This window comes from Ranitomeya imitator, chromosome 2, assembly GCF_032444005.1.
Source record: "Ranitomeya imitator isolate aRanImi1 chromosome 2, aRanImi1.pri, whole genome shotgun sequence".
Taxonomy (NCBI): Eukaryota; Metazoa; Chordata; class Amphibia; order Anura; family Dendrobatidae; genus Ranitomeya; species Ranitomeya imitator.
In genome coordinates this window covers 623602583-623627688 of record NC_091283.1, presented here as the reverse complement: position 1 = coordinate 623627688, position 25106 = coordinate 623602583, and the positions used below count along the sequence as shown (strand labels likewise).

The 25106-nt window shown below is 44.4% G+C and overlaps 1 protein-coding gene across 2 annotated transcripts; it reads right to left on the bottom strand.

Annotated features, from left to right (window-relative positions):
* On the bottom strand, positions 1-23913 carry LOC138665227 (uncharacterized). 2 transcript variants are annotated; one of them, XM_069752518.1, is made up of 5 exons: positions 23739-23913; positions 21205-21310; positions 13993-14177; positions 2789-3162; positions 1-1481 (listed from the first exon to the last, which is right to left on the bottom strand). In XM_069752518.1, the coding sequence occupies exons 2-5, from the start codon at positions 21267-21269 to the stop codon at positions 1365-1367; spliced, it is 741 nt and encodes a 246-aa protein (XP_069608619.1). In that variant the 5' UTR covers positions 21270-21310; positions 23739-23913; the 3' UTR covers positions 1-1364. The 2 variants fall into 2 exon arrangements, with proteins under 2 accessions (XP_069608619.1, XP_069608620.1); XM_069752519.1 differs by having other exon boundaries at positions 13993-14174.
* Between the last annotated feature and the right edge of the window lie 1193 nt (positions 23914-25106).

The window sequence follows — 25106 nt, the reverse complement described above, 5'->3', positions numbered from 1 at the left end:
TTCTTAAACACACACAAAAAAAATGTTTTATTTGAAGCATAAACCAATAATTTTTGAGATGTTATTGTCTAATCAGCATCCATCTCCATGATGGTTTTTCTTCAGCCGGTTTAAACTTTGATGATTTTCTGGATTTGTAGCAAGGATCGAAGAAGTAGCCTTAGGGTATGTTCACACGTTCCTGATTTCCATCCTTTTTTTTTCAGGACTGAAACTGCAGCTCTTGGCAGAAAACGCAGGTCCTTTTTTTGATCCTTTTTTGATGCGTTTTTTGATCCTTTTTTTGATCCTTTTTTTATGCAGAGTCCTAACCCTAACCCTACCCCTATTCTAACCTTAGTGGAAAAAAAAAAAATTATTAATTTTTTTATTGTCCCTACCTATGGGGGTGACAAAGGGGGGGGGGGGGGGGGGGGGGGTGTCATTTACTATTTTTTTATTTTGATCACTGAGATATAACCTATCTCAGTGATCAAAATGCACTTTGGAAAGAATCTACCGGCCGGCAAATTCGGCGGGCGCACTGCGCATGCGCCCGCCATTTTGCAAGATGGCGGCGCCCAGGGAGAAGACGGCCGGACGGACACCGGGTAAGTATAAGGGGGGGAGATTAGGGCACGGGGGGGGGGGGGGGCATCGGAGCACGGGGGGGCGGGATCGGAGCACGGGGGGGCAGCCACACTCCGCCCACTCCCCCGCACTTCCTGCAGCAGCGGTTCTGCACCACAAACCGCAGTAAAACCCGCAGATATATTTTTGATCTGCGGGTTTTACTGCGTGTTTGACCTCACAATGGAGGTCTATGGGTGCAGAACCGCTGCAGCTCAGAAAAAAGAAGTGACATGGTACTTCTTTTTTCCCGCAGCTATTCAGCGCGGCTTTTTTTTTTAAATTCAGGACCATGTGCACAGGGGTTCCTGTTTTCCATAGGGTACAGTGTACTGTACCCTGCATGGAAAACAGCTGCGGAACCGCAGCGGCAAAAACGCTGCGGTTCCGCAGTAAAAAACGCACTGTGTGAATATGGCCTTACACTTGCTGGGAGGTGCACTTCCGAGGTGTTGTGCCTTTTCCCTGCACAACTTAGCAAGGTTAGGACTGCACCCACACTATTTGTTTTCATATCCTTCCAGTTAATATTGCGCTAGTGAGCACCCTTTCTTTACGTGCTTGGTTTCCTAAACTAGCAGAAACATGCATTCATTTCATGTTCTACAGCAAAGTGAGGTTTAGTTCATGAACATAAATGTGGTAACACAATAATGGTCATGTTGACCCAAACCACATTTGTCTCAATGAGAAGGGCATAATTTCAACCTTTAGTGCAGAACAGAGGTTCTTCTTCTGATTTATTGCTACTGCTCTTATGAGGATAGAAAACTCAGGAAATCGTCAAACTCATTCGCACTTTTGTTTACAAAATCCTTTGTTCTTTGTCGGATTTTCAGGACTTCTGCATCTTGGTGCAAAGGTTCACCTTCCTGCAATATAATAATGGAAACAATTTAACAAAACCCTTAAGAGATTAGGCTACTTTCACACATCCGTCTTTCGCCGTCAGCCAGCCCCCAATTAGGTTTGGGAGCCTCCAAAAAACGGATCCGTCGTAAAACTGTTAAAAAAAAAAAAAACTAGTCAGATCCGGCGTAAAAAACGGATCTGTCACATCAGTTTTTCCCTGATTTCGCCAGATCTGTCGATTAAGCCTGACGGCGAAAGAAGGATGTGTGAGACTAGCCTTAAAAAGGAGTAGTCCACTTCTCAGACAATCCCAATGTTACACCAATGAAAAATAACACCCACCCTTATCTCTCTCTCATAACATTATGCTACGTGAGCAGTTTCACTCGCTCTCACCCTTCAAACAAATCTGACATCTGGAGGAAGAAAGCAGCAGCAGCTCTGATTCTCTCTGGATGACCGTTAACTCCGGAGTAGGTGGCGGTGGGGGAGTGCAACGGCCACCGATTAGGTGTAAGACTCACGTGGCATAAAGTCGTGAGTCCCGGGAAAGACCAAGTGGACACTGCAGAAATGGTGCTGGCCAGTATTGCTGCAACTGTACTGGGAGCGAACACAGTAATTGAAAAGGGATTGGTTGAGTAGTGGACAACTTGTTTAAAGTAATGCAGAAGATCTGATATACAACTCATATGAAAAATGTGACATTGGTAGCAAGATAAAGAACATCGGATTGCACCATTAGGTATTAAATTCTGTCAATTTAGCTCTGTAAGTCCAGTAACTGAAGCTGCTGAGTGAAGCCAAATTAATTTGAGGTCCATAGAGATTTATAGCTCCACTGTACTAAAACTAGCACAGAATGTACTAATATTTATATAACATTCATATATTCACACTAAAGGGCTTGCTTCATGGCTCCCCGGCATTGCGCTCCTGCACAGGCATAGTTATCTGTCCTGTTGAGGGCAGAGCAAAGTACTGCAGTGCGCAGGTGCTGGGCCTCTCTGACCTTTCCCGGCGCCTGCGAACTGCAGTGCAGATAAGTACGCCTGTGCAGGAGCGCAATGCCGGGGAGCCATGAAGCAAGAAGATGGGAGGCGCCGGACCAGACTGCCCTACAGGTGAGCAAAAAAGAAGTTATTTTTCTTCTCTTGCAGGTCAGATCGAGGGCTTAACTCATATCAGCCAAAACTGATGACAGGTTCGCTTTAATCAGGCACCAAGCTTAGGGCTGATCTCAGACTTGAAGAGTCAAAATGCAATTTGGGGGAAGATGAAGAGGATTAGAAAGTAGACAAGAAGAAATATCAAAATGACATCTTACCTCATCACTGGCATCAGAATCCACAAATGTTGAATAAATGTTAGATATGCCATTTTCTACAAATTCTTGTAAGCTTTTTGCAATTAAATGTAACTCTTCTTCCCCATAAGCATATATACATCCATCCTCTCCCACAAGTATGATCCACTGCACACTAGGAAGCATGACCTGAATGTTTTCCAATGTGCCAAAGACCTGCATTTTGGTTGGTTTGGCGAGATAACACTCTTCCCAGCTTTCTTGCATGAACTTCTGCCCCATGTAAATAGTGCCACCAAGATCACATAACCGCAGGCAACAGTCGCTGTTCTCCCATTTTATTGACGTGTCTTTATGGTTCTGCACAAATCTTGAGACTGCTTCAAGGTTCTTTGCTGTTAAACAGATTTTGCAATCAGAATGTTAAAAAAAAAGACTTTATTATGGTGAATAACTACAGAATGCTGAAAAAGGGAAATCAGATAATTAGGCCAAGTCCACACTTACATCAGAGGCCATTGGTCATAATATAACAATGCTATAAGCATGAACAAATACCTAAAGGGCTGTCCAGTAAGGGCTGTAAGTGACAACTTGTTGATCAGTGGGGTCCGGCTACAGGGACCTGCAGCAACTAGCAAACGGGGAACTTTTATTCTATTAAAATGGGGCAGCAGTGTGCATGTGCTCCAGTCTTTCCAAATGGCGCTGCCAAGCACTGTGCTCCGCTTTTCCTGGCAACCCCACACAGAATGAATGGAGTGGTAGTCAGTAGTGATTAGAACAAGTGCTTGTTACTCAAGTTGCTCGGGTATGCAGAGTATTGCGGGTGCTCGAGCGACATGTTCGAGTCCCTGCATATTTCATAGTTGTTAACGGCCAAAAAAAATTAGGGGGTTGCCTGATGTACATGGGCAATCCTCACATGTCTTGTGACTGTGTAACAGCTGCAAAACATGCAGGGACTCGAACACGTCACTCGAGCCCCCCGCGATACTCAATGCATTCTCAAACACCCTAGACAAACTTGAGTAACAAGCACTTGCACTCATCACTAGCAGTCAGCTGTAAGACATGCCACTCCATTTTGTAGCAAAAATAAAAGTTCCCATTTTGCTGATTGGTGCTGGGCCCTGAACGGGACACCCAATAATTAGCAAGCCACCATGAAAATACAGTCCAATCTGAAGGCATCATGTTATAGAGCAGTGGGAGATGACTAGACCATCAGTTTGGAGACAAAAGATTCCGTATTCTGCTCTTTCTGGGATTTTCACTCCAGTGGGTGGTCCCATCTGTGACTGATATTTTTCTCTATATGTATAATTTTATAAAGAAAACTAAGTCACTGCTGGCTTTCTGACGAACAGCCACTGGACAAAAAATCCCAGAGAGAACAAAGATTTCAATGAATAGAACAAGCGCTACCGAGTCTTTTCTCACAATTATATATCAATTAATCTACTCAGCCGCCACTACTCTATAACATGGTGCCTACACAAATTGGAACTGCATTTTCATGGTAAGAGGTTCCTGTTAAATGCCTCTGTCAATCCGAGATCGACATGTCAATAGGACGTGTGCCAGTACCGATGCGCACTGACTCATCGGCCCGCTACAACGCAAATCGCAGGGAGCCGATGAGTTACTATGACTGCCATGGGTCTGCTGAAGATCATCGTTAATGTCATCTTAAGGTACCTTCACACAACGATATCGTTAACGAAATCGTTATGCGTGACAGCGACCAACGATCAGGCCCCTGCTGGGAGATCGTTGGTCGCTGGGGAATAATCAGGACTTTATTTTGGTTGCTGATCTCCCGCTGACATTGCTGAATCGGCGTGTGTGACACCGATCCGGCGATGTCTTCACTGGTAACCAGGGTAAATATCGGGTTACTAAGCGCAGGGCTGTATGTACAAGTGATCAAAAGATCAAAGGTTCACGTCCCGTAAGGGGGCTATCAAAGCGTAAAAAAAAAGAAAGAAACAAGTTTTTAAAAATATAAGCTTAAGTCATCCCTTTTACCCCGTTAAAGGAATAAAATAAAAAAATAAAAATAGTATTGCACTGTTCATAAAACTCCAATCTATTAAAATATGAAATTAATCCGATCAGTAAAAGAAAATAAAAGGAAACAAAAAAAAAAAAAAAAATCAGAAATCCAAAGTTGCTTTTTTTGGTCAGCCCCGTTAAACCCTTAGCGACCGCCGATACGCCTTTTAACGGCGGCCGCTAAGGGTACTTAAACCACAGCGCCGTTAATTAACGGCGCTGTGGAAAAAGTAAATAGCGCCCCCCAGAGTCGGATTTTCTCCGGGGTCTCAGTTGCCGGGGGTAGCCGAGACCCCAGAGAACATGATTCGGGGGGGGGGGTTTTTACCGAAACCGCTTTTGCGATCGCCGGTGATTAACCGTTTACCGGCGATTGCCAAAAACAAACAAAAAAAAAAACCGCGATTTCTTTTTAATTTCTCTGTCCTCCGATGTGATCGCACATCAGAGGACAGAGAAAAGGGGTCCCCGATCGCCCCCAGATACTCACGTCTCCCCCGATGCTCCTCGTGGCTCCCGGTGGGCGCCGCCATCTTCTAAATGGCGGGCGCATGCGGAGTGCGCCCGCCGGCCGGCACCGGGAAAATCTTTGGGGTCTCGGCTGCCGGGGGTAGCCGAGACCCCAAAGAACATGATCGGGGTCGGTTTTACCGACCCCTGTTTTGCAATCGCCGGTAATTAACTGTTTACCGGCGACCGCAAAAAAAAAAAAAAGTAAAGTGTAATTCTCTGTCCTCTGATGTGATCGCACATCAGAGGACAGAGAAATAGGGGGATTCGGGGACCCTATTATACTTACCTGTGTCCCTGGGTCCTCCTGGCCGCCGGCGAAAAGAAAATGGCGGGCGCATGCGCAGTGCGCCCGCCATCTGTCTCCATCTGCCGGCCGGCAGGAGAAGAGCAGTTGGGGCTAAAATTAGGGCTAGGGTTAGGGCTAAATTTAGGGCTAAGGTTGGGGCTAAATTTAGGGTTAGGGTTGGGGCTAAATTTAGGGTTAGGTTTCTTTCACACTAGCGTCGGAATCTCCCCGTCGCAATGCGTCGGGCAGAGATTCCGACGCTAGCGTTTGCTGCACTGCACAACGGAGGTAGCGGATGCATTTCTCCGGCGCATCCGCTGCCCCATTGTGAGGTGCGGGGAGGTGGGAGCGGAGTTCCGGCCGCGCATGTGCGGTCGGAAAAAGCGGTCCGTCAGGAGCAAAAAACATTACATGTAGCGTTTTTTGCTCCCGACGGTCCGCCAAAGCACGACGCATCCGTCGCCCGACGGATGCAACGTGTGGCAATCCGTCTCAATGCGTCGTCAATACAAGTCTATGGGGAAAAAAACGCATCCTGCAAGCACTTTTGCACGATGCGTTTTTTCTGCAAAACGACGCATTGTGACGGATTGCAGTTAACTCTAGTGTGAAAGTAGCCTTAGGCCACATTCACACGTTGCGTCCTTTACTGCGGGTTTATCCTGCAGCGGATTTGATAAATCTGCAGGGCGAACCCGCTGCGGTTATCGCCGCAGATTTATCGCGGTTTGTCCTGCGGGTTCCGCTGCGGGATTTACCCCTACTACTGATGCTGCATATGCAGCAATATGCAGCATCAATAGTAATATTAATTAAAATAATAAAATCCCGATATACTCACCCTCTGACGCCCCGATCTCCTCGGCGCTGTAGGCGGCGGTCCGGTTCCAAAGATGCTGTGCGGCCAGGACCTTCGGTGACGTCACGGTCATGTGACCACGACGTTACCGAAGGTCCTGGTCGCATAGCAAACCTGAGACCGGACGGCCGCGTGCAGCGCTGAGACTTCAAAGGTGAGTATAACATGATTTTTTATTTTAATTCTTTTTTTTTAACACAAATATGGTTCCCGGGGCCTGGAGGAGAGTCTCCTCTCCTCCACCCCAGGTATAACCCGCACATTATCCGCTTACTTCCCGCATGGTGTGCACAGCCCCATGCGGGAAGTAAGCGGATCAATGCATTTCTATGGGTGCAGAATCGCTGCGATTCTGCACAAAGAAGTGACATGGTCCTTTTTTTCCGCAGCAATTCAGCGCGTTTTTTTTCGGGTTTTTCCGCATCATGTGCACTGCGGTTTTTGTTTTCCATAGGGTAACATTGTACTGTACCCTGCATGGAAAACAGCTGCGGAACCGCAGCGGCAAAATCGCCGCGGTTCCGCAGTAAAAACCGCATAGTGTGAACATACCCTTAGGGTTCTTTCACACTTACGTCGGTACGGGGCCGTCGCAATGCGTCGGCCCGACATACTGATGCACGTTGTGAAAATTGTGCACAACGTGGGCAGCGGATGTAGTTTTTCAACGCATCCGCTGCCCAATCTATGTCCTGGGGAGGAGGGGGCGGAGTTAGGCCATGCATGCGCGGTCAGAAATGGCGGATGCGACGTACAAAAAAAACGTTACATTGAACTTTTTTTGTGCCGCCGGTCCGCCAAAACACAACTGATCCAGTGCACGACGGACGCGACGTGTGGCCATCCGTCACGATCCGTCGGCAATACAAGTCTAAGGGCAAAAAACGCATCATGCGGGCACATTTGCAGGATCCGTTTCTTGTCCAAAACGACGGATTGCGACGTATGCCAAACGACGCAAGTGTGAAAGTAGCCTTAGGGCTAGGGTTAGGGCTAAAGTTAGGGCTAGGGTTGGGGCTAAAGTTAGGGTTAGAGTTGGGATTAGGGTTAGGGTTTGGATTAGGGTTGGTATTAGGGTTAGGGTTTGCATTAGGGTTACGCTTGGGATTAGGGTTAGGTTTGGGATTAGGGTTAAGGTTAGGGTTGTGATTAGGGGTGTATTGGGATTAGGGTTAGGTTTGAGGTTAGGGTTGAGATTAGAATTAGGGGTGTGTTGGATTTAGGGTTTTGATTAGGGTTGTTTTGGGGTAAGGGTTGCGATTATCGTTAGGGTTAGTGACTAAGATTATGGATCAGGTTGGGATTAGGGTAAGGGGTGTGTTGGGGTTAGGGTTGGAGCTAGAATTGGGGGGTTTCCACTGTTTAGGTACATCAGGAGGGCTTTAAACACGACAGCCAATTTTGCGCTCATAAAGTCAAATGGTGCTCCCTCCCTTCTGAGCTCTGCCGTGCGCCCAAACAGTGGGTTACCCCCACATATGGGGCATCAGCGTACTTGGGATAAATTGGACAACAACTTCTGGTGTCCAATTTCTCCTGTTACCCTTGTGAAAATAAAAACTTGGGGGTTACAAAATCTTTTTTGTGGAAAAAAAAAATATTTTTTATTTTTATGACTCTGCATTATAAACTTCTGTGAAGCTCTTGGGCATTCAAAGTTCTCACCACACATCTAGATAAGTTCCTTGGGGGGGTCTAGTTTCCAAAATGGGGTCACTTGTGGGGGATTTCTACTGTTTAGGCACATCAGGGGCTCTCCAAACGCGACATGGCGTCCAATCTCAATTCCAGACAATTCTACATTGAAAAAGTAAAACGGCACTCCTTCTCTTCCAAGCACTGCGGTGCGCCCAAACAGTGGTTTACCCCCACATACTGGGTATCGACGTATTCAGGAGAAATCGCACAACAACTTTTGTGGTCTAATTTCTCCTGTTACCCTTGTGAAAATAAGAATTTGTGGGCGAAAATATCATTTTTGTGTAAACAAAAGCGTTTATTTTCACGGCTCTACGTTATAAACTTCTGTGAAGCTCTTGGGGGTTCAAAGTGCTCACCACACATCTAGATAAGTTCCTTAAGGGGTCTAGTTTCCAAAATGGGGTCACTTGTGGTGGGTTGCCACTGTTTAGGCACATCAGGGGCTCTCTAAACGTGACATGGCGTACGATCTCAATTCCAGCCAATTCTGCATTGAAAAAGTCAAACGGCGCTCCTTCACTTCCAAGTTCTGCAGCGCGCCCAAAAAGTGGTTTACCCCCACATATGGGGTATTGGCGTATTCAGGAGAAATTGCATAACAAAATTTATGGTTACATTTCTGTTTTTACACATGTGAAAATAAAAAAAATGGTTCTGAATTAAGATGTTTGCAAAAAAAAGTTAAATGTTCATTTTTTCCTTCCACATTGTTTCAGTTCCTGTGAAGCACGTAAAGGGTTAATAAACTTCTTGTGGTTTTGAGAGCCTTGAGGGGTGCAGTTTTTAGAATGGTGTCACACTTCGTTATTTTCTATCATATAGACCCCTCAAAATGACTTCAAATGTGATGTGGTCCCTAAAAAAAAAAATGGTGTTGTAAAAATGAGAAATTGCTGGTCAACTTTTAACCCTTATAACTCCCTAACAAAAACAAATTTTGTTTCCAAAATTGTGCTGATGTAAAGTAGACATGTGGGAAATGTTATTTATTAACTATTTTTCCTGACATATCTCTCTGATTTAAGGGCATAAAAATACAAAGTTTGAAAATTGCAAAATTTTAAAAATTTTCGCCATATTTCCGTTTTTTTTCATAAATAATCACAAGTAATATCGAAGAAATGTTACCACTAACATGAAGTACAATATGTCACGAAAAAACAATCTCAGAATCAGCGGGATCCATTGAAGCGTTCCAGAGTTATAACCTCATAAAGTGACAGTGGTCAGAATTGTAAAAATTGGCTCGGTCATTAAGGACCAAATTGGCTCTGTCACTAAGGGGTTAAAGAAGTTGTCCACTACTATAACTTTTTTTTTTTCATAAATCATTCTATTATGTGCCACTGAAAATATCCACTGTGTTTATTTTAGCAATATTACCTTTTATCATGCTGTAGCAGCACATCCTCAGTGCTGGACCCAGCTCTCATGGGGTTAATCGACAACTTCCTTTCTCCTGACTTATTGTGCTCTAATACTACAAGTTCCATGATGCATTGCACTGACCTGTAAGCCCGAACCTACCACACCCACTCCAAAACACACCCAAACCCCTCCCTGCTCTCTCTTTAAAAAGATTTGTGATGTCATTTCTGTCCAACTCCTCTTTTACATTTGACCAACCCACACTCCATTACACACTGAGATAGATAGATAGATAGATATAGATAGATAGATATGGGATAGATAGATAGATAGATATGATAGATAGATATGAGATAGATAGATACATACAGATACATCTATATATCTATTTCCATAGATCTGTCCATATCCATGTTTCTAAACCCCTTCACCCCTGGAGCTTTTTTCGTTTATCGCTCCTCTTCTTTCCAGAGCCATAATTTTTCCGTCAATATGGCCATGTGATGGCTTGTTTTTTGCAGGACAAGTTCTACTTTTGAACGACACCATTGGTTTTAGCATGTCGTGTAACAGAAAATGTGAAAAAAATTCAAAGTGCGATGAAAAAAAAAGTGCAATCCCACACTTGTTTTTTGCTTGGCTTTTTTTGCTAGGTTCACTAAATGCTAAGGCTGTGTGCACACGTTGCGGATTTGATTGCAGTTCCGCAGTGTTTTTTTTTGCCGCATGGAATTGCATCCCAATGTAAGTCTATGGGAGCCGCAGACTTGTTGTGCACATGCTGCGGGACTGTGTCCGGGTGTGTGCAGGCATCATCCGATGGGATTACAAGTACGCAGCATCCAATCTGCAGCTAATACGGATGTAAACCTGGTCAGTGGACACGCACCCTGCACTATCCATACATCTATCAATAGATACATCTATCAATAGATACATCTATCCTGATACATCTATCCTGATACATCTATCCTGATACATCTATCCTGATACATCTATCCTGATACATCTATCCTGATACATCTATCCTGATACATCTATCCTGATACATCTATCCTGATACATCTATCCTGATACATCTATCCTGATACATCTATCCTGATACATCTATCCTGATACATCTATCCTGATACATCTATAGATAGAGATATATATATATATATATATATAGATAGAGATAGATAGATATATATATATATATATATATATATGTAGATAGATCTATAGATGCATACATCTATCTATATCAGGGGTCCCCATCTCCAGGCCTCGAGGGCCGCCAACAGTGCAGGTTTTCAGGATTTCTTTAGTATTGCATTGGTGGTAATGTGATCATCTGCACAGGTGATGATTCCAACCACTGTGCAATACTAAGGAAATCCTGAAAACCTGCACTGTTGGCGGCCCTCGAGGCCTGGAGTTGGGGACCACTGATCTATATGGTAAACGGCATCACGCTCTCTCCGGCACCTGAAATCCACTGCCTCGGGGTAACTCTCGACTCTGCCCTGTCCTTCAAACCGCACGTCCAAACTCTTGCCGCCTCCAACTCAAAAATATTGCCAGAATCCGTTCCTTCCTCAGTCCACAATCTACCAAAACTCTTGTGCATGCCCTCATCATCTCCCGCCTCGACTACTGCAACACCCTCCTGTGGCCTCCCCGCTAAAGGTACCTTCACACTGAGCAACTTTCCAACGAGAACGACAACGATCTGTGACATTGCAGCGTCCTGGATAGCGATCTCGTTCTGTTTGACACGCAGCAGCGATCAGGATCCTGCTGTGACATCGCTGGTCGTAGCTAGAAGTCCGGAACTTACTTTGGTCGTCAGGTCGGCGTGATTCGTCATGTTTGACAGCAAAAGCAACGATGCCTGCAATGTTTTTTCATGGAGCTAACAACCAGCGAGAACGATAAGTACGTCACTGGATCGCTCCTGCATCGTTCTGCTGTTGCCGTGTTTGACGTCTCCTAGCGACCTAAACAGCGACGCTGCAGGGATCGGCTCGTTGTCTATATCGCTGCAGCGTCACTTAATGTGATGGTACCTTAACTCTCTTGCACCACTCCAGTCTGTCCTCAACTCTGCTGCCCGGCTAATCCACCTCTCTCCTCGCTACTCCCCTGCTTCTCCCCTCTGCAAATCCCTCCACTGGCTCCCAATTCCCAAACAAATCCAGTTTAAACTACTAACACTGATCTACAAAGCCATCCACAACCTGTCCCCTCCCTGTATCTATGAACTAATCTCCCAATATCTTCCCTCACGTAATCTCCATTCCTCCCAAGACCTCCTTCTCTCCTCCACACTTATTCGTTCCTCACACAACCGCCTCCAAGATTTCTCCAGAATATCCCCCATCCTCTGGAATTCCATGCCTCAACACGTCCGACTATCGACCACCCTCGGCTCCTTCAGACGGAACCTAAAAACCCATCTCTTCAAGAAAGCCTACAATAACCATTCTGCCGCCACGCAATCGCCATAGCCGCCGCCTCACCATCGCCAGAGCCGCTGCCTTGCCCCTACTTTCTGCCTCTTCCCCACTATCCCATAGAATTTAAGTCCGCAAGGACAGGGTCCTCTCCCCTTTGTACCAGTCTATCACTGTAAATTAGTTTACTGTAAACGATATCTATAACCCTGTATGTAACTCCTTTCTCATGTACAGCACCATGGAATTAATGGTGCTATATAAATAAATAATAATATATGTAGATCTATCTATCCATCATCTGTCTGTCTATCTGTGTGTATAATGGAGTGTGGATTGGACAAATGTAAAAGAGGATGTTGGACAATAATGACATCACAATTTTTTTTTTTTTCTTGTTCAATAATACATCTTTGTTTAGCTTTCAAAAACTGCATAAAAAAAAACGCACAAAAATGCATGAAAACCGCACCAAAAACTGCATCAAAAACGAATCAAAAAGCATCGAAACCACACCAAAAACTGCATCAAAATACGCAAAAAATGCACCGAAACCGCACCAAATCTGCATCAAAATATGCCAAAAACGGCATAAAAAACGCATCGAAACCGCACCAAAACTGAATCAAAATATGCAAAAAAACGCACCAAAAACGGCATCAAAAACGCGCCAAAAAGGACCAAAAACTGCTTTAAAACCGCTCAAGAACTGCACCAGAATCTCATCAAAACCGCGCAAAAAAACAGACCAAAACTGCTCAAGAACCGCACCAAAAACCCCACCATAAACTGCATCAAAAATCCATAAAAACTGCACCATAAACTGCATCAAAAAACCATAAAAACTGCACCAAAAACTGAATCAATTATGATTCTCCAGTCATTACGAGTTCATAGACACCAAACATATCTAGGTTATTTTTTATCTAAGTGGTGAAAAAAAAATTCCCAACTTGGCTAAAGAAAATAATAATTGCGCCATTTTCCGATACCCGTAGCGGCTATATTTTCTGAGATATCGGGTTGAGGGCTAATTTTTTGAGTGCCGAGCTGACTTTTTTAATGATACCACTTTTGTGCAGATACGTTCTTTTGATCGGCCGTTATTGGATTTTAATGCAATGTCACGGCCACCAAACAAACATAATTTTGGCTTTTGATGTTTTTTGTGACGTGACGTCGGCGGAAATTAGTGGCGGCTGCAGCCTGGGGTTCTCATGACCCAGACTCAGCTGCCGCCATAGCGCCGCTCACAGGCCAACAAAGTATTTAGCAAATTCATTAGGGGCCCCAGGAGGGGGGATACATTGGGGGGTTAATTGAAAGAAAGTAGTGGACAACCCCGTTAATAAAATAAAATGTAATAAGCAATCAAAGCATATGTATATAACTGGTGACACTAAAAATCAGCTCTCCATGCAAAAAACAAGACCTCAGTCAAATTCACAGAGAAATAAAAATGTTACGGTTCTCGAAAGGTGGTGACAAAATAAAAAAGCTAAGCACATAGAAAAAACAACAACTGGTTTTCCAGTATGTGTAGCAACCTCATTCTGCAGTTTCAGTCACCCGCTCCCTCACTGATCACCCGATTGGCATCCATTTGACAGATCTGTTGACCTCCCCGCATATCCTGTGTATCACTAGCTCTGTAGTGCTCTTGATAAACCTAAAAGGACAGAAGACTCCCTGCATTCAGTGGCAGAGCTGCTCACCCTGCAGCACCTCTGATTGCTAAGAACGAGGTGGAAGGTATGGGATGGGGGAGGGGGGGGGGGGGTTTGCGGCACAAGGCTTTACATTCTGAAAAAAAGGCTCATGTAGGGCTCTGTGCATTTGTTCTCATAGCCTGCTCGGACATCAGCTTCATGGGTTGATGTATGGGTGAAACGGATTTTAAAAAGTAAAAATACACTTACAAGCGTCATAGATGCCAATAAAGGCATTACTACCACCCCTGATTGTCTGAGAGGCTAGCACTTGCATCATTCGCAATACTTACGATCTTTTTCCAGAATCTGAATGAGTTCTTTTCCTTTTAAGCGAAACTGGTTGAATTCTTTTTCTATCCTGTCTGGAGAAGATAACTCCTGGATAGATGATGAAGGATCTTCAGATTTACAGAGCACTCTTACTGTTTTGTTTCCATTTGTGAGTTTGTAAGATGACTTATGAAATCCATTTCTTCTGTGGAAAGTAATATATACATATATCAATCTACACATACATACCTAGATGTACAAATATATTTAATTTCCACCCAAAGCAGCAATCACAGTTCTGTTTGCTTTGATGATATACATTTAGGAAAATGCTATTTTTTTCTAGATCTGAGCACAGAGATTCACAGGAGCCTGGACCAGTAGTCAGCGGCCGCTGGATGGGAGCCCTGTGAACCTCTCCCGATTTGCAGGGCTGACGTGTCATCATTGCTGGGGTGTGATAGGCAGGACATCGCACACGGCCTATTAATCAGAAGAAGCACCAGGGATTCCCACAGATAGAATGCAGTTTGCAGGCGGGCAATGGATACCAACGTGGCCTCTAGACCTCTGCCTGCAGATTGACTCACCCATCTGTAGTCTTTACATTATGCATTACATTATGCTTTACATTATGCATTATATTGAACCAGGGATTCAAGCTTCAAACCAGGGATTCAAGCTTCAGGAGGCTAATTTGCATATTCCAGGTGCCTTCTGGGAGAAGCGAAGTCTCCCTAAGCTAGAAGATCGTTGGGTACAGCCGGGACCAGCTGCTTCGAAAGCATCACCAAACCAGGGATTCAAGCTTCAGGAGGCTAATTTGCATATTCCAGGTGCCTTCTGGGAGAAGCGAAGTCTCCCTAAGCTAGAAGATCGTTGGGTACAGCCGGGACCAGCTGCTTCGAAAGCATCACCAAACCGAATTTTTGCCTGTAGGACATTATTGCAAGAGAGCTTGGCTGAGTAGATTACACAAGAAGGAAAACACACAGCAAGTCAGCAGGATCTAGGAGCAACATGGCAGATGTGACAACCTACATGGTGAGCTGCAGCATGTGCTACATGTTCACAGATCGACCAGAAGAAGAATCCAATTTCACCTGTCAGAAGTGTAGACTAGTGGCCCTTTTAGAAGAAAAGGTGCGGGGTCTGGAAGAAAGAATAGCAACTTTGAAACTCATCAAAGAGAATGAAGACTTTCTAGACAGAACAGAAGCATCTCTACTGGTCACAGAAGGTGCAAAAAGTGTCAGAGAACCTCCAAAAGCAGATGAGTGGAAGCATGTGACCAAAAGAAGCAAGAAGACCATGGAGAAATCACCAACCACACAACTGAAGAACCGATATCAAATCTTTGTAGAGGATGAAGATGGCACACCTAAGGATGAAGCAATACCAGCAAGCAAAAAAGAAAAGGGCACACAGCAACAAGTGACAGCAAAAAGTACAGCCAAGAAGCAACGAAGAGTGGTGGTGGTGGGAGACTCACTACTGAGAGGCACAGAAGCAGCCATCTGCAGACCGGACATAACTGCAAGAGAAGTATGCTGCCTTCCAGGTGCGATGATCAAGGATGTGACCGATAGGATACCAAAGCTCTTCAGCTCCAAGGACGTCCACCCATTTCTTCTGATACATGTTGGCACCAATGACACGGCAAGGAAGGACCTACCGACAATCTGCAAGGACTTTGAAGAGTTGGGGAAGAAAGTAAAGGAACTGGATGCACAGGTAGTTTTTTCTTCTATCCTTCCAGTAGATGGGCATGGCACCAGGAGATGGAACAGGATCCTTGATGCAAACAACTGGCTAAGACGATGGTGCAGACAACAAGGATTCGGATTCCTGGACCACGGTGTGAATTACTTGTACGATGGACTCCTCGCCAGAGACGGACTACACCTCAACAAACCTGGGAAACACACATTCGCCAGAAGACTCGCTACACTCATCAGGAGGGCGTTAAACTAGAAGAAGAGGGGACGGGAAGAAAAACATTAGACTCGAACAAAGACGACCCAGGAAAACATACTCAGAAGGGAGGTAAGAACATTTCTAAAACAATCCACAGTGAGGAGATTGGAACAAAACAAAATCCTCTAAACTGCATGCTCGCAAACGCCAGAAGCCTGACAAACAAGATGGAAGAACTAGAAGCAGAAATATCTACAGGTAACTTTGACATAGTGGGAATAACCGAGACATGGTTAGATGAAAGCTATGACTGGGCAGTTAACTTACAGGGTTACAGTCTGTTTAGAAAGGATCGTAAAAATCGGAGAGGAGGAGGGGTTTGTCTCTATGTAAAGTCTTGTCTAAAGTCCACTTTAAGGGAGGATATTAGCGAAGGGAATGAGGATGTCGAGTCCATATGGGTTGAAATTCATGGAGGGAAAAATGGTAACAAAATTCTCATTGGGGTCTGTTACAAACCCCCAAATATAACAGAAACCATGGAAAGTCTACTTCTAAAGCAGATAGATGAAGCTGCAACCCATAATGAGGTCCTGGTTATGGGGGACTTTAACTACCCGGATATTAACTGGGAAACAGAAACCTGTGAAACCCATAAAGGCAACAGGTTTCTGCTAATAACCAAGAAAAATTATCTTTCACAATTGGTGCAGAATCCAACCAGAGGAGCAGCACTTTTAGACCTAATACTATCTAATAGACCTGACAGAATAACAAATCTGCAGGTGGTTGGGCATTTAGGAAATAGCGACCACAATATTGTGCAGTTTCACCTGTCTTTCACTAGGGGGACTTGTCAGGGAGTCACAAAAACATTGAACTTTAGGAAGGCAAAGTTTGAACAGCTTAGAGATGCCCTTAATCTGGTAGACTGGGACAATATCCTCAGAAATGAGAATACAGATAATAAATGGGAAATGTTTAAGAACATCCTAAATAGGCAGTGTAAGCGGTTTATACCTTGTGGGAATAAAAGGACTAGAAATAGGAAAAACCCAATGTGGCTAAACAAAGAAGTAAGGCAGGCAATTAACAGTAAAAAGAAAGCATTTGCACTACTAAAGCAGGATGGCACCACTGAAGCTCTAAAAAACTATAGGGAGAAAAATACTTTATCTAAAAAACTAATTAAAGCTGCCAAAAAGGAAACAGAGAAGCACATTGCTAAGGAGAGTAAAACTAATCCCAAACTGTTCTTCAACTATATCAATAGTAAAAGAATAAAAACTGAAAATGTAGGCCCCTTAAAAAATAGTGAGGAAAGAATGGTTGTAGATGACGAGGAAAAAGCTAACATATTAAACACCTTCTTCTCCACGGTATTCACGGTGGAAAATGAAATGCTAGGTGAAATCCCAAGAAACAATGAAAACCCTATATTAAGAGTCACCAATCTAACCCAAGAAGAGGTGCGAAACCGGCTAAATAAGATTAAAATAGATAAATCTCCGGGTCCGGATGGCATACACCCACGAGTACTAAGAGAACTAAGTAATGTAATAGATAAACCATTATTTCTTATTTTTAGTGACTCTATAGCGACAGGGTCTGTTCCGCAGGACTGGCGCATAGCAAATGTGGTGCCAATATTCAAAAAGGGCTCTAAAAGTGAACCTGGAAATTATAGGCCAGTAAGTCTAACCTCTATTGTTGGTAAAATATTTGAAGGGTTTCTGAGGGATGTTATTCTGGATTATCTCAATGAGAATAACTGTTTAACTCCATATCAGCATGGGTTTATGAGAAATCGCTCCTGTCAAACCAATCTAATCAGTTTTTATGAAGAGGTAAGCTATAGACTGGACCACGGTGAGTCATTGGACGTGGTATATCTCGATTTTTCCAAAGCGTTTGATACCGTGCCGCACAAGAGGTTGGTACACAAAATGAGAATGCTTGGTCTGGGGGAAAATGTGTGTAAATGGGTTAGTAACTGGCTTAGTGATAGAAAGCAGAGGGTGGTTATAAATGGTATAGTCTCTAACTGGGTCGCTGTGACCAGTGGGGTACCGCAGGGGTCAGTATTGGGACCTGTTCTCTTCAACATATTCATTAATGATCTGGTAGAAGGTTTACACAGTAAAATATCGATATTTGCAGATGATACAAAACTATGTAAAGCAGTTAATACAAGAGAAGATAGTGTTCTGCTACAGATGGATCTGGATAAGTTGGAAACTTGGGCTGAAAGGTGGCAGATGAGGTTTAACAATGATAAATGTAAGGTTATACACATGGGAAGAGGGAATCAATATCACCATTACACACTGAACGGGAAACCACTGGGTAAATCTGACAGGGAGAAGGACTTGGGGATCCTAGTTAATGATAAACTTACCTGGAGCAGCCAGTGCCAGGCAGCAGCTGCCAAGGCAAACAGGATCATGGGGTGCATTAAAAGAGGTCTGGATACACATGATGAGAGCATTATACTGCCTCTGTACAAATCCCTAGTTAGACCGCACATGGAGTACTGTGTCCAGTTTTGGGCACCGGTGCTCAGGAAGGATATAATGGAACTAGAGAGAGTACAAAGGAGGGCAACAAAATTAATAAAGGGGATGGGAGAACTACAATACCCAGATAGATTAGCGAAATTAGGATTATTTAGTCTAGAAAAAAGACGACTGAGGGGCGATCTAATAACCATGTATAAGTATATAAGGGGACAATACAAATATCTCGCTGAGGATCTGTTTATACCAAGGAAGGTGACGGGCACAAGGGGGCATTCTTTGCGTCTGGAGGAGAGAAGGTTTTTCCACCAACATAGAAGAGGATTCTTTACTGTTAGGGCAGTGAGAATCTGGAATTGCTTGCCTGAGGAGGTGGTGATGGCGAACTCAGTCTAGGGGTTCAAGAGAGGCCTGGATGTCTTCCTGGAGCAGAACAATATTGTATCATACAATTATTAGGTTCTGTAGAAGGACGTAGATCTGGGGATTTATTATGATGGAATATAGGCTGAACTGGATGGACAAATGTCTTTTTTCGGCCTTACTAACTATGTTACTATGTTACTGTAATCTGGTAAGGAAAACTATAAAGGCTCAGTAAAGGTACCTTTCACATTCAACGATATCGCTAGCGATCCGTGACGCTGCAGCGTCCTGGCTAGCGATATCGTTGAGTTTGACACACAGCAGCGATCTGGATCCTGCTGTGCCATCGTTGGTCGGAGCTAGAAGGCCAGCACTTTATTTCGTCGCTGGATCTCCCGCAGACATCGCTGAATCGGCGTGTGTGACGCCGATTCAGCGATGTCTTCACTGGTAACCAGGGTAAACATCGGGTTACTAAGCGCAGGGCCGCGCTTAGTAACCCGATATTTACCCTGGTTACCAGCATAAACGTTAAAAAAAAACACACTACATACTTACCTTCCGCTGTCTGTCCTCCGGCGCTGTGCTTCTCTGCACTGTGAGCGCCGGCCAGTCGGAAAGCAGAGCACAGCGGTGACGTCACCGCTCTGCTTTCCGGCTGGCGCTCACAGTCAGTGCAGAGAAGCAGAGCGCCGGAGGACAGACAGCGGAAGGTAAGTATGTAGTGTTTGGTTTTTTTTTTACGTTTACGCTGGTAACCAGGGTAAACATCGGGTTACTAAGCGCGGCCCTGCGCTTAGTAACCCGATGTTTACCCTGGTTACCAGGGGACCGGCATCGTTGGTCGCTGGAGAGCTGTCTGTGTGTTTACCCTGGTTACCAGCGTAAACGTAAAAAAAAAAAAAAAAAACACTACATACTTACATTCCGGTGTCTGTCCTCCGGCGCTGTGCTTCTCTGCACTGTGTAAGCGCCGGCTAGCCGGAAAGCAGAGCGGTGACGTGCAGAGAAGCACAGCGCCGGAGGACAGACACCGGAATGTAAGTATGTAGTGTTTTTTTTTTTTTACGTTTACGCTGGTAACCAGAGTAAACATCGGGTTACGAAGCGCGGCCCTGCGCTTAGTAACCCGATATTTACCCTGGTTACCAGTGAAGACATCGCTGACACAGCAGGATCCAGATCGCTGCTGCGTGTCAAACTCAACGATATCACTAGCCAGGACGCTGCAACGTCACGAATCACTAGCGATATCGTTGAGTGTGAAGGTACCTTAAGTGTTCTGCTTCTTCGGCGGGTGATTGGAAGCCTCTTTACACCAGCCACTTACAGGAAGCAAGCACTTTTAGGAACGCTCCTTCATGATAATCGGACAACGTAAAGGCACCCTGAAGCTCATTCAGATGTCAGTGACTTTTCATGTATGCAAGATCAATTTTTATCAGCGTCAGTTTATACTAACAACTTTTTCAGGTTTTTCCTCATGAGGAGAAAAAGAAAATAAAGGAGTTCTCCCAAGCTTCTATAAAAATAAAAAAAAAAGTCAGTGAAGGTCAAAAACAGCACCCAGATTGCATCCGAGTGATTTTTTTCCCCATAGGTTTGCATTGCATTGATCCTTGACTAGGATCAAAAAAAGAGTAAATGTCTGTGTTATCTTGCAGACCACTACGGTCTGCAAAAAGTTTTTACTATGGGCCTAAAATACACAGCAGCAACTACCTACCAGTTCTACTCTGTGCTGGCTTAGAGCTGTCACTGACCACTTCTGCCGGCGATTCAGCTGCTCCACGTCAACAGAACAGGACAACTACGGAGAGCAGGCTGTCCATCAGAATGACACCAGCAACCATGCTGAGTCAACAAAGCAGAATGGAAGAGAAGCTACTGCTCTGTCAACGTGACAACAGGAGAAGCAGCTGAGTCGCCGGCAGAAGCTGTCTGTGACCACTCAGTTCCAAAAGAGATCGGCACGTGGCACATAGGCAGGTAGTTAGCAACTAGCTACCTGTTAGTTCTTAAGCCCCTAGTTAAAAATTAACTAGTCATGAATAACCCCTTTAAGCAAATGACTAACGGGGTAATAGTAGCACTAAGGATCTCCATGGAAGTGTGCAATGCATCTGCTGCAAAACCTGCATGCATTAGGTGGAGAATTTGCATTAGATATTGTGCTGTGGCTATGCTTTGTAAATGGTGAAATATGTGAAGAAAATCTGCATGCTGAATTTTTCAGCTACATATGGCTTGTAACCCTCATCTATTTGTATTCTGAAGTGGATTAGCAGAGCAGCATCGTGCACCACAAACCTGCCATGTCTGTATATGACCACACAGTGACTATATTCTTGAAAGCACCTGTATAAAGATGAAAGTGCATGCAATACTGATCCTCCAAACTATCCATGTATGAAGCAGTTATAATACACTTACTTGTCTATATCCTTGGAATTCTGATCGGATGAAGAAGAGTGCTCTGTGTGATCACTGCAGAACATGTTGTATTTAGCCACAGTAAAGCAATGAATTCAGTTCAATTCTGTTTAAAAAAAAATTATTCATATTTCACAGTTATTCTGATGAAGGGAAGCAGATTAGAAACTACCTATGTTGGGAAAACAGAAAACCAGACCAGCAACATTCAAACCTGCCCCATCCTGGTTTATCAGCAGGAGACTGTCTTTTTAAGTGTCGCAGGACACTGACAGCCTTTGGCAGATTTTCCAATATGATCTACGTAATAGACATTGCTTTCATGGAGCTTATACCTTAGACCAGGGGTGGGGAATCTTTTTTCGCCAAGGGCCATTTGGATATTTATACCATCCTTCGGGGGCCGTACAAACTCCGCCCACAAGGTAAATCCTGACTCTGGCACTGGTTTCAGGACGTAATCTTTCATTGCATGCCCTTCAATGTTCAGCAGTGAACACTGCGTGTGTGTGCTAACAGAGCAAGAAGAAATTAATAAGCTGGTGACATTCAAAATACACCTCCCTGCCCAAGAATGCGGTCCCTGAGAATCTGCTTGAAGGCCTGATAAATGGTCATCGAGGGCCGTAAATGGCCCTGGGCCTGAAGTTCCTCACCCCTGCTTAGACTATTGGACAGTGACCTTGCTCTTGTCCCGACAAACGTGTGCGTGGATTAGTCATATATACAGTAGGTAGACAAGCCCTGCCAGAAGCCTACCCGCAAGGGGAGCAACAAATCAAACAAATCCAGTTTTGCAGCTTTGAATGCAAACTATAGCTGGAATCTATTCTAGAAGCCATGATCAATGTAAGTCTATGGTCACGTCCAGTAATCATCCACTAGATCGGATCCAGCAGCAATCTGTTGGCAAAATTATTATTTATATAGCACCATTAATTCCATGGTGCTGTACATGAGAAAGGAGTTACATACAGGGTTATAGATATCGATTACAGTAAGCAGGTATACAGTGACAGACTGGTACAGAGGGGAGAGGACCCTGTCCTTGCGGACTTACATTCTATGGGATAGTGGGGAAGAGACAGAAGGTAGGGGCGAGGCGGCAGCTCTTTGTTTTTAAAAAAACTGATTTCAGCAGGAAATCTATGGAAAATGAATCCTTTAATTAGCCATCCTTTTATCTCCCATCTGAAACTGATACGTTTTTGCTCACAGAATGTGGAAAAATAAATATTTAACATACACTTCTGAACTATAAGTGGTCAAGTAATTATCTATTTGAAACTGATCCAGGAAGCAAAAAACGTAATATGAGCAAAACCAGATCCACTCAGGAACAAGTGGCAATCCTACAGTTTGAAGGTTTTCCATTTTCGTAAGTTATTTTCTATGAGGGTTTACTTTCGGTTTAACGAGCTGGAGTTTCTGCTGGTCCATAAGCGGTACGTGTCCCACAACGATATACCATTTTATCCATTTCCTTTTTTTTTTTTAAAAAAAAGCAGTACAAACAAGAACAAGGACTTCTGGCATTATTTTTTGGTGTGGAATTCACTGTGTGAGATACATCGGTCCAGTGCAATGTGGTAATAATGAAAAAACAAAAAACAAAACTATCGGATTGTACTTGGACCAGTGTCATTTGATGAACCATGCAGATCTGTGTACTTTTTCTCAGCTGTATTTAGCATGAGGGAAAATATATATATCTCTGATTATTAGGCTGTGTTCACACGTTCCGTTTTTTTCGCGGTTTTTCCCGATAAAAACGCTATAAAACCGCATACAATAAGCATCCCATCATTTAGAATGAATTCCGCATGTTTTGTGCACATGATGCGTTTTTTTCCGCATAAAAAACGCATCAGGCACAAAATCCGGACATGCTCATTCTTTTTGCGTTTTTTTTGCGGATTTCCCACTCCAAAATGCATTGGGAAGTGTCCGGAAAAAAACGCGTCAAAAACGCGTCAAAACCGTGGCAAAAAACGCATGCGGTTTTCTTGCGGATTTCATGCAGAAAATGTCCGGTTTTTAACTGGAATTTTCTGCATGAATTCCTGAACGTGTGCACATAGCCTTACAGTTCTGTAAGATGGGAAGCTGTATCAATAGCTGCCGACAACACAAAAACAGATGACAAGAAAAAAAAAATCATATATATCACAAGTCAAATCACTTTAATAGGGTTAGTAAAACTTCGGACTTCTCAATAGTGCAGAAACCCATTAGGCCCACAAATAGGCAATGTCCCTGAAGAGATGGTGTTGTGGCTGGTAGTTTTTCCTCACAGCCCCCCCAGTAGTTTTCCAATGAAGCCCCTTCTCTGTGCCTCCCATTAGGATTCCTGGTTTGTCCACTAGGGGGCGACACGCGTTCTCTCACCTGAACCCCCTGTTCCAGTCCCGTTACCCCCTAAATCCTCCCAGTATGAGGCAGAGGACCCCAGCGATGGCTGCCTCTATCCGCCTCAGTATCAGAGGCGCAGCCATGTTAGTAACCGAAGGAAGGGAAATGAAAGCGTTCCTCACCTGATCAGGAGGGCTCCTAGCGGGGGCTTCAGTTATAGTCTGCGGAAGGTAGTGTATACATAAGGGATATACCTGGAAGAACCGGCCAGATATATCACGATATGTATGCACGACCTCCGCCGATACCTCTCTGCTTGTTAGTTTCGCAGTATCTGACTTGTCCCAAAATGGCGTCGAGAGGGCGGTGATCTATATCACACGACGTGCCCCAGCCTCTCAGCCAGCGAAGAGCGAACGCCGAAAAGACATTTCCTAGTTTCGTTTACTTGAAAACATGAAGAGGAAGTGGCGAGCTCGATGCGTCATCATGTGTGACGGCGCCATTACTGAAGTGTACTGTGAACTGACTGAACTCCGTGTCCTGTGTGCAGTGGCTGAGCCCACATACGGCTGAGCTCTGTTACAGTTCACAGTGCGACATTATTACCCGTATATATCATCGTCTGTCTGGCTACGAGAGCTGGGACACATGGTTTATTATAAAGTTATGTTACCTCAGGTATTATCCTGAACAGTCCGCCACATGCAGCATCATGAGTCATCATCTTATTAGGTTGCTTTCTGGCAGCCATTTGGTGGCCCCATCAGGGCTTACGTCTAAGCCCAACGCAAAACCGAATTTGGGCGTACGCACTGATGGGGCCATAGACTCTGCCGTGCATCATTTTCGGACGTGTATGCCAACTGGAGGCGGCCCTCAGACGTAGTAGACTGCTTCTGGGTGTTCGTTTCCAGTAGGTGTATAAGCCCGAAAATGATGCACGGCAGAGCGCACGGTCACTCTGCCGGCACCATTATGGTGTATGGCCCCATTTTGTGGGGGGTTTAGACTTAAGCCCTGACTGGGCCACTAAATGGGAGCACGAATGTGATGTGAAAGCACCCTTATCCAGCTAGAGATGGTGGTAATGGAGTTGCAGGCAGCCGATGTCTGTGGTCCTGAAAATCGCGTATTACCTGATGACAGCCACAGCTAGTCTTTTCATTAGTCAGCACGGCACGATGCTATAGTTATGGCGTACTGCACTACTAACACTAATCCGGTAAAAGGTGGTTCTCATGGCTCCCGTCCAGCAGCCACAGATCACGGACATGGCCGATGGCCTGGATCCTGTGAATCGATTTACACCATCTCTAATGCTGACATGTTTTCTAAATTGATGAGGACTAGAACTCTAGTGCCACCTATTGGAAGTAGCAATCCTAACAGTCAATATCAACCCTTTAACAAACCTTGTCACATGACTTAAGATAATAGCCAAACCAGAATCTCAATTTGCAGACACTGTGTTTCGGGGTACTGCCCCTCGTCAGTGCAACGTGGAGATCTGGTTTGGCTAATTGAGAGGTGTCTGACCGGGATCCAAG